At 36.9% G+C, this 10,847-nt stretch overlaps 1 protein-coding gene across 1 annotated transcript; it reads right to left on the bottom strand.

Annotated features, from left to right (window-relative positions):
- Positions 1–1,716: 1,716 nt before the first annotated feature.
- LOC108667426 (galactosylgalactosylxylosylprotein 3-beta-glucuronosyltransferase P) lies at positions 1,717–5,784 on the bottom strand. Its single transcript, XM_018154449.2, has 5 exons — positions 5,444–5,784; positions 4,733–4,985; positions 4,020–4,183; positions 3,472–3,759; positions 1,717–1,943 (listed from the first exon to the last, which is right to left on the bottom strand). Exons 1-5 carry the CDS (start codon positions 5,531–5,533, stop codon positions 1,830–1,832), a joined length of 909 nt encoding a protein of 302 aa, XP_018009938.1. The 5' UTR covers positions 5,534–5,784; the 3' UTR covers positions 1,717–1,829.
- Between the last annotated feature and the right edge of the window lie 5,063 nt (positions 5,785–10,847).

A 10,847-nucleotide genomic window follows, 5' to 3' on the forward strand; every position in this document is an offset into this window, starting at 1 on the left:
GCAGAGATGGACCGATCAACTGATTTGCTTCATCTGAGCCCGAAATCAGGCCTACCATCGAAACGGATAAGAAATTCAAGTAAAACCGGTTATTCTAAATAACCTTAATCACTTCGTTGTTTTCAATTACAGATAGAAAGATCAAGAAAGTTCATGATCATATTGGCACTTGCCTGAGTATTACATGGAGTATATAAGCTTATTTTCACATTGTTTCTAATGGCTATTGCAGGGGGACACGATTGAGGAGCATATTTCGAGGAATCAGGTCGCGGGCTTGGAAGATGAACGGGAAGATAGAAATCTTAGGTAATTTGAGGCCTTGAAAAAGTAGAATATAAGTTTATAATATAGAAGCAAGATAAAATATATTAGGGGATAGGATTGAATCTAGTGGGAAGTTACAAGGCCCCAACAGTAATTCGGATGTTTGCACGAATTTTCTTCACTATTTTCTATATAGTTTGCGTGTTATAGTGCGATTGATAAATGCACGGCTGCTTTCAAATATTTCTGAAACAAACAATGTCGTCAGGCAACAAAAGCCGGCGATCAGTTCAATTACTTTGAACAAAATGTTTTTCTGGCTTATTCGAGCCAGCAAAATATACAGGGAACATGTTCCGCGATCTGAGTTGAATCCCGGAGTGCTCGAAAATTGAGATCTTTTTGAGATTTTATGAAAATTTAAAAATACACTGGAAAATCTCTAGTAGAACGGTGAAATTTTATTATACATGTCTGTTTTTATGCGTCGGAAATGTCGTTTTTTCATAGTTGTTGATACCAATGCCTGCAACGGTAGCTCAATATAGAATTAGCTTGAGACACCATTGTGGTCAAAGGCGCCAAAGGAGCAAGAGATGCTTTTGACGACAAAACTTTTTAGGGCCCTGCATGTGCCTGATAAGTTCTCATTTCTCCAATGTTTAACGCACGATAATTTCAGCAAATGAATACGAATCAGCAAATTGCGATGATGATTCAGCAAATGTTATTTAGTCAAGGTGAAGAATAGGCGATGCTAGTTGCGAATAGTAATTTATTAACTATATATTTGGCGTACTAGATCTTATTTTTTTTTCATACAAAATGCTGGGGCACCTATTAAATAATACGAGTTGAAAATGAAAATTTTGAAATTAACTGCGAAACTTAATCGATTAAAATAAAGCCCAAATCAGGCCAAGTTGAGCTACTATTGACATCATCGCTTCAGGTCCCAGTGGAGATATTTATCACCCATTTCTGTGCCGTCCTACATCAGGGTGAGGTGTTTCTTTAAATGTTTCTCCAACGATATTAACTGTTTTTTACCTAAAACTTTGTGCCGTGGGATTGTATAAAGTTCGTTTGGGCCCAGTCGATGTGAAAGCGACGGTACTGTAGGTTAGCTCATCAGTAAAGGCCACTATCCAGAACCAGTATTTTTCAGTTTTTTCTCTATTACCTTGTATACATGTTATGTACAATTTGTCAACGAAATTTGTGTCATGTACAATTTGTCATATTACCTTGGCATGCCATACAATTTATATCCAACTTAAATACAATTTACCAATATTACGCAACCAACTATCGTTCCTCGTGCGTTATCCATCAAGAAGTGTCTATGCCTGAAATCCGAAAGGTTTTTGTCGATTTTGATTCGAGACATTATTTAACTACGTTTTGTTTCAGATTCTGTAGTTTTTTCTGTAGGAAATCATTTGTCGATTAATTCTACGAATTTTTATTCAATTGTGGGGTGACTAGAAAATCCTCACGCTGTCAGGCGACACTGTAAACGCATTTATCTCCTGGCTTATGCCACCAAACTGAATGAGATGTTATCTCCAAATCTGCGTTATTAACGCATCGATGTTGCTGTTCGAGTAGTCGAGCTTCTTGTCCCCTGGTTTGGCCCTGCCGTTTTTCTTCGTTCTTGTGTGCCACACAAGAATCTGTTCGTAAAAATCGTAATCGAGCACAATTTTTGGACAAATTCTAATATAATTATTATATTAGATTTAAGATTATTCACATGATGCAGCAGGTTCACGTTAATTTGAACAAAAATTTTTTATAAATAAGTTAACTTTATAGGTTTTTGGTTTATATCTTATTGGTGGACATGGAGTTTGAGTTTTGAATACCTTATCAATTGAAAAATTCAAGATGCTGGACAGGTTTGTTCATTGTGTGCTGTGGAAATTAGTTGTAACTTCAATTTCTGCGAACTCATTTGAATGAAAAAAACATATAGATCAAATTGTGAGCCCGAATTGCTAAATTCTAGTTTGAGGATCCCCAACGTTAAATATATCAACTGATGATGATACATGCATATCTTGTCACTCAAATCGATGCCCAAATTCTTGCTTGATGTGAATAAAATGTTTCCTCAACGTGGCTAACTTAATTTGAGCCTAATGGTATATCTAAAAAACGGAATATAAACACGAGTTTAGATTCAGATCTAAACACCCATTAAGAACTAAAGTTGTTATGGATGGATAAATCCTTCATCAGCTGCAGCAGTTAGAGTGAGTGATAATTTTACATCGAAGGCCGGGCTCTGGACTTTACTGAAATTATATGCGGGATTTCATTTTTGTTTTTGAACTGTACAACTTGATAACATGCATGATTCTAAGATCTCATCTTCTAAAATAAAATGAAGAAGAAGGTTCTTCGAATTCAATAGTTTTATGATGGATTTAATTGAATGGATCTCTCAATGAGAGAAAATTGTCATTCGAATTTGCCAAAAGGAATATATAATAACCAAGGCTAAATTGATGAACTATATGATTGTATTCTATCTTCAAATAAAAATTTTACTTTCCCCAATGCAGAAATAGCCTTAAAAATTTGAGATTGCTAGGTAAGAATTTGGATATTACTTATCACTAGTGGCTTTCTTATGACCGAGAGACGAGGTCGCATTGCGTTCGTAAAATAAATAAGCGGTTTTTAATATAGTAACTAGATAATGAATAGATCAACGTTTCAGAGATAGATAACAGATAATGAATAGGTCAGCATTTTGAATCAGCGTTTCGAATGAAATTTTATACAAATTTCTGAAGCCATTCGTGTTACATGAAGAAAGTTAACATTGAATAACATGCTGACAGCATTCATCTATAAAATATTCTATCTCTAGTGATTCTCTCGAAATATATTTTTCTGAGAGGTGCCTTTCTGCATGCCTTCATCATTCGCGTAAATACAGATTCTTTTGTGTTTTTTTTTCTACTAGATGTCATATAACCTTGACATTTTTATCAAACAGTTACATCATGATTATTTCATCATTTTTTACAGCTGATGACATTATTAGATGATGTATGTTTCAAAAGTAAATTTTAAATTTAGAATAAATGAACACGAATCATCACAATATTGGATACTCTCTCAAGCCACTTCCATCTTTTTGATACTGACGGAAATACCGACCGATTACCAGAGGTATAAAATTTTTCTTACCTTTGTAGCGTTGACGGCGAGAAGCTCGATGTCATCGAGGGTTACATCCATGGATTCTAGAAACTTTGTCTCTTCTCTGCCGACCATAAACGGCATATCAGCCTTGGGTTTCGACAAGAAAAAATTCACGTTGACGGCAAATCCAGCCATGTCAACTGCAAACTTCCTGTTGGCAATCCACCCATCATAGAAGCCAGTGACTCTCCCATGACGAACTATTGGGGAACTCACGCCGAGGCTCGTAACCAGACCGACCGGGAACATGGAAACTTTTTTCGTTCGTCGTATCTTCGAAAATAAATCATGTTCATTATTAATCTCGTAAGAAGAGAAAGGCACTGCAAGATTTTTAATTAGAACTAATGAGAAAAAAACCTGGGATCTAACTAGAATGCTTTTTGCTGCTTTTTATTGATATAATGAAGAGATGAAATGAACGCGACATTTATGAAACAGAATTAGCGACATTTACATTATAACCAATGAACGTAATGGCTTATACCTTTTCATGAACTATATTTCAATACTTGGAGTCGTTGATTACTAACTTCCTCAAAAATTCTCGAGTCGTAGGTGTTGTCGTCATCCGCGAAGTACAAAGAGCCGCCGCTTTTTGCGTGTCGTTTTATCCACCTCAAGCCCTTGCGTCTGTTGGCCACACCACGCGGTTTGTGCAAGCTGTTCCGGTTCCGATACTTAGCCGGCATGCGAGCTGGTTGGGATAAATGCGAAGCCAAAATGAATTATATTTTACTTAAATCATCTTCAACTGTACATTACAAATGATATTTTTGTGTCAACTTGGGCTGTAGAGTAATTTGATCTGGAAATTTTAATTTCCCGAGTAATTACTCGGGAAATACATGGAAATGGACTCCATAAAAATCGCAGATATTTGTTATTCAGATGTCTCATGGTGAGTTGGATGTAATTGTTTTATTATGCGTTAGTTTTTATGTTATATTTTCTTCACAGTTGCCAGTCAGACAAATGGACCATTCAACATTAAGTCCAAGTAACGAAAAAATTAACGCCAATATTAGAACATTATTCTAAATCACGCAGCACACATATAGACCAGAGTACTCCAATCCAAAACTCAATCACAATGTCTTCACGGGATGACAAAGAACCTTGATGATACACGTGACATATGTGTCGTTCTTGGAAAAACTTCACGACTGCAGGCGTGCAGTTTTATTTTATTTAAATTTATAATTAATATTAGGTATTTTACTTAAATGAAGACATAATTGATTACCTATTAAGTAGACGTGACATATACGTCGCTCCTGCAGGTAATTGACGACTGCAGGCGTGGGCTCGTCGGCATCGTCGACGACGATCCAGACCAAGCTGTCCACCAGCAGGAGGGTCTGGGCGAGTCTGGTGAGCTCAGGGATCTGCTCAGCTCGGCGGTACGTCGGAGTGATCACGTACAGCGGGGGGACGTCCGCGGGCCAACGTCGGCCCGTGCACACGCCCAACTCGTTAGGGGTGTAGGTGTCGGGAGCCTTATGAGGTGAAAAAAATAAATGAATGAACAAATAAAAGAATATAATAAGAAAAATAAATAAATAGATGAATAAAATAAAATGAAATAATACACTAAAAAATTTATTAAAATCGCGAAAAATGTAATGTTTTCTGATCATGTGTTTGAAATTAGGGATATTTGGCAACATGCAATAAAAGTGAAAAATTTAAAGGTTCAGTATTGGACTGCAAAAACAATAATACTGACTCGAACATTAGCAAAAGAAACTTCTTCTACTCAAGCGGTTGACGCCAGAGGTAGTGTATTGTGGTCGAAATAAAAACTATTTATTCCAAAAATAAAAAAAAAACATTTTAAAATAGTGAATCCACATTGGCCTTCATTTAATTTTTCTCCGTATAATTGTGGTTTTATTTTACTTTTAAGCACTAACTAACATCATACTTGGATAGAGTACGAAAACGTTTCGCTTACGTGGGACACGCGGCGCGTGAAGCGAGTGAAAGCCATGCCAGACACGATGAGTAGGAAACAGCTAGCGGAGCACCAGCCACGTCTCCTCATGGCTGGAGCCTCGTGTAATTCCTCTCGGAAAATCCTCAACCAATTAATTATTTTTTGTTCACTATTGATAGTTATAATTCATAGTTTATGGTGAGGCTTGAGAATATTGTTACTCACTGTATTTATAGATCAGGCAACAAAATACTCAACATTATGGAACGCAATGTTCTAGCGGCGATGCAAGTTGGATAAACTTTGAAATATTTTCAGAATTTGTTTAATGAATCTCAAGAAGTCAATCACATTAATTCATTATCTGGGAAATGAGGAGACGATTAGGCTCGAGAAAAATCTCAAGAAAATTAGAACGGGAAATTATTTAATGCTTTAGTGTCTTCAAACACGTGCTTAACAGGAGATTGAACTCTCTAAGTAAATCTTTTTATGGTCGGGCATGAGAATAGAATAGAATAGAAGCGTCGGCACTGAAGAAATAGGCCCATGGCCTGTTGCCGATTCTATTACTTTTCGTGACTTGATTCACAAGGGATCCGACCTTTGGAACCCGATTTTTCAATAAATGACGATTGATTGAGATAGCTGCTTGATTTATTGCCTGGTCTGTAAGGTGCTAGGAGAATATACTATCTAAGTTAATCTTTTAATGGTCTGGCATAAAAATAAAAAATTCAATGAGCATTATTTAGAACAATTTTTTTTCGTAATTCGTTTGCATTATTGATCAATCGCATGAAAAAAATGTCGTTATGGTAAAATTGGGGAATTGACTTCCGGTCGGATTTTTAAGCGGCAGGTTCACATGTTCGTTGCTACTAAAATTTTTGGGACACAACTTTCAGCACGGCATCATTTTTTATATAAATAATGCAATAACACCTCACACGATTCCTCTCCACAAACAATCCGGCTTCTATTCCTAGTATGATAGTATCTCTCTCATTTTCCACGCTCTGAGCGCATCCAGTTATACTCAGAGCTGATGGCCTGACCTGATATTTACAGAGATGGTCTGATGTCAGCACGGCGTTGATGTCAGCGTATCTCATTATATTGGGAACCGATAAAAAAACTGACTATTACAGAGATGGTCTGATGTCAGCATAACGAAAATAAGTAAAATGGCTGTCAGTATTTTCAGTCTATCGCTATAGGTGCGAAAACCATTAAGGAAGGCCATAAATCAATTTCAGAACAGAAAAGAAAACCTATTATTTACAATAGTTTAGAAAGGGAAATCAATTATTTACAATAAATTAGTGCAAACTACAATTGACTTTGAAGACATTCTCAATAATTATTTTTTGGATCAATTATTGTAATCGGATGCTTACATTTCCAAATTGAGTTGAACGACGTTGGAAATCTACGTCACCTCCAATCTCTCTTAAGCATTCTTTAGTTATTTCTCAATTTTTCTCTTATGAATTGCCTAATTTATATGCTTGATCATTTATGAACATTTATATTCATGCGGTATTATTTATTACTATGGGAAGTCATTATTTTATAATCACACACTGAGTACTGACTACTGACTTTAAGCATCCGCAAATAAATTTTGATTTTGGAGTGCAGTCAGTGCACGTATGATAAAAATGCAATAATGGAAGTGAAATTCGCTAGAAAACTTATGTAATGCTGAATAATCTTTTCAAGTGATCCCATACTTTTGAAACAAAATTAAATTATAAATCTCTATAGAACTATCTTCATAACCGTTGTGACCAAAACCTTGCAGATGCATCCAACTCTTTCGAGCGTCGCTTAAAATAAGCAGTCTCTGCTCAAACGTTTTCTAATTACTTGATAGAAAAACTATTTCCATTACCAACTGATTTATTTTGGGTACGCTTGGGAATCGTCGGTAGGAGTGTGGCACGCACCCGAGTCCCGACATTGAGAACTTGTATGTGTGCGATGGAAAAATAATATCTACATTTCTTACGATTGAGTATTTACTGGTATTATAACGCTCATGTCGAAGATATTAAAAGCAACTATATGCTTTAGAAGCCTTTCAATAGCTGTATAACTACGTGAGATTTATATGTACATGTTACCGAAAACGAAAGAAAATAGCACAACTCAATATAAAGACGCATATTCACACGTTGGGTTGAAAAAATACAGAATTTATTGTTTTTTTTTTATTAAATAAATACTGCGCATGTCATTTTGATAAATAGTAAGAATTATTTTGGTGGTCAACATGGCAGTGACAAAGAAACCAGATCGGACACCGAAGTTTTGTTGCTCTGCATAAAGCCTAAATAACTACCGGTAGCACTCTGGTCAGCCTAGGGTAGGCCTATCGTTGTATCGTTTAATTAAAATGGAAAAATTCTTACGATTCTGCGTACGACGGCAGCCCTAGCATTTGCATGCTGGCAGCGCTACTTTAGAGCCCGCAAAAATTGCTTCACTTGTTTCTGCAGTAAACCTTACTGAACGAATGCAAGTAAAGTTATGCACGCCATGTTTTATTCTCGGAGTTATTCCTGCACTAAATTGCACTCTGCTCACCCGCGAGCATTCGTTACGCACGTTATGTACAGGAAAATAATGGATATGAATGCCTTGCATGTGCTTCACTTACGTTTGCTCCGTTAATTAAGAAGTATTTTTTGTAGCATATTTTCCTCATAATCCGGTTTTCAGTGAAGTATCTATATATTTACTAAATTTTATCTCAATGAACTGATGAGAAACGACTGACGACAAAACGGCACTAACAACAATAGACACACTAATTAAAATCGTTTTTGCCATCAGTTTTGTCATTTTGAAGCGCTAAAAAAATTAACTTGCGTTATTTCAGAATTTGTCTCTTGGCCTAAATTTCCCATTCCATCATTTCCTCCAAATGTCCAGAATTCTCATGAGTGACAGGTGCCAATTTTCACCTTCAAGCGCAGACGAAATTGGGCCACTGTCAATTTCTAGGAGACTTCGAAGAGTCGCACGAAGTTTGTTTCTTTGATAGCGGCAGAAAGTTTGGCTCTTGTGAAGTTGAAGCTTTTACGGCACAGCGTGATCCTTTCTCCTCGGCGTGCTTCTCCGTGGAAACGATCCCAGGGCGCCTCTTCTGCGCTTGTTTCTTCAGTAGGTTATGGATGTAGGTTATGGATGATGTGTGTGCACAAGGTTCTTCAAAGGTAATTGATTGTTTAATATCAATTAAATAGATTAGGACTTTTCGTGTGTGTCTGTTTCTTGAGAAACTAACAGCTGTGAGCGCTTCTTGCGTGCCTGTTTCTTATAGAAGCAAACCGAAACGGGCGTTTCTAAAAATATATAACTCAGTACTCACTGCAGTGAGTGACAGAGAGCGCATTTTCTCGTCGACGAAAACATGAAGTCACGGACAAACGGACGGACATGACGAGCACAATAGGGTATTTTTTCCATAAATGAGAAAATGCGCTAAAAAAAGAGAAAAAACAGGCGAAACGGGATGCTGTTACCTGCTTCAGTGCTGTCTGTTTGGTACGATGCAGGCAGTAACGGACGCTTCTTAGGAGAAGTATGCCTGGGGTAGTGGATTGCTTTGTCTGTTTTTCTATGCCGTAATTTGCGCTTCTGGAATAAACCACCGAATCTCTTACTATGTTAATATAAATCACAGAAAAAACAAGAATTAAATTGAAAAAATCCTGTTTTTGCAAGCAGCAAAGCATATAGAGTTCGATCACAAGTAATACAGGTATTCATAGGTAAGCGTTATTTGTTTGATCTCAGTTAAAACATTTCTACAGAGGTATGGGTAACTTGCATTGAGAAAAAGTGGCTTCATTGATGCTTCGAATAGTCAGCCTTTAATTGTAAAAACAACAATGAAGGAGCTTCTTTTTCGTTCTTTTCAGGGCGTTTTCTTAGATGGAATATTCATTGAAGAAATGCTTGGTGATGCTGCCAATTTCTTAGTAAGAAATTCATCCAACTAGCATGTTTAGTCTTATGCAGCTGCTGTCCTGTGATAAGCTTGTAAGACACGTGTTAGAATGCAATAGATCGCGTTAGAACGCTATAGATCGCGTTAGAACGCTATAGATCGTGTTAGAACGCTATAGATCGTGTTAGAACGCTATAGATCGTGTTAGAACGCTATAGATCACGTTAGAATGCAATAGATCGTGTTAGAACGCAATATATCGTGTTAGAATGCAATAGATCGTGCTAGAACGCAATAGATCGCGTTAGAACGCAATAGATCGCGTTAGATCGCTATAGATCGTGTTAGAACGCTATAGATCGTGTTAGAACGCTATAGATCGCGTTAGAATGCAATAGATCGTGTAAGAACGCAATAGATCGTGTTAGAATGCAATAGATCGTGTTAGTACGCTATAGATCGCGTTAGGCCGCAACAGATCGCGATAGAACGCAATAAATCGCGTTAGAACACAAAATGCATTCTAATGCAATAGGTTGCATTAGAATGCAATAATAAATCAAGTAAGAATGCAATAGATCATGCTAGAACACAATCAAACACAATAATTTGTGTTAGAACACAATAGAATGTGTTAGAACACAATAGATTGCGTTAGAACACAATATATTGTGTTGGATTTGGAATGCTATTGATCATGTTAAAATGCAATAGATTACGTTAGAACACATTAACTCGTGTTAGAACGCTATAGATCGCAGTAGAACGCAATAGATCACGTTAGAACACAACAAATCACGTTAGAAAACAATAGATCACGTTAGAACACAATAGATCACGTTAGAACACAATGAGTCGCGTTAGAATACAATAGATCGCATTAGAACACAATAGATCGCGTTAGAACGCAATAGATTGACAAGTTTTTTTCAGCAGTATCATTGCGCATGCCAGACGTATGCACATTGTGATCAGGTGACAGATACAAGCAATCGTACAAGCCAAAGATGCGCGTGGTGACCGTGGGGCTGATCAAGTAATCTATAGTTTATGATCGTCATGGCTGCCCAAGCCATAGTTTATGATCGGACATGGACGCCAATTTAAGGTTGAGGTGGCTGATGGAAGGCTTGAAAAGACGCAGATATCTCGAGCTGAAGACCCTACTTTACAGCCTGGGAAAAGCAGAGAGTTTTTTAGACCATCACTCAACTGACTCAAGTTCAATTTTTAGTCCTATAAGTAGGCCAGTAAAGTTTCATGGAAACCAGCATTATCATACCTAAGAAATTTGTTTAAATCTTCAGTAAATGTTGAAATTAAAAATGAACGGATTATAAGAAATTTCTGGTTTGTCACTATGGAGCAATTGAATGGCATCTGCAAAATATTCTATATGCCATTCATGTTATTTCATAAGGTGCCAGATGCAAAAGAAAAGTGTCCAAATTACCCCTAAGA

This window comes from Hyalella azteca, unplaced genomic scaffold (assembly GCF_000764305.2).
Source record: "Hyalella azteca isolate HAZT.00-mixed unplaced genomic scaffold, Hazt_2.0.2 contig3573, whole genome shotgun sequence".
Lineage (NCBI taxonomy): Eukaryota > Metazoa > Arthropoda > Malacostraca > Amphipoda > Hyalellidae > Hyalella > Hyalella azteca.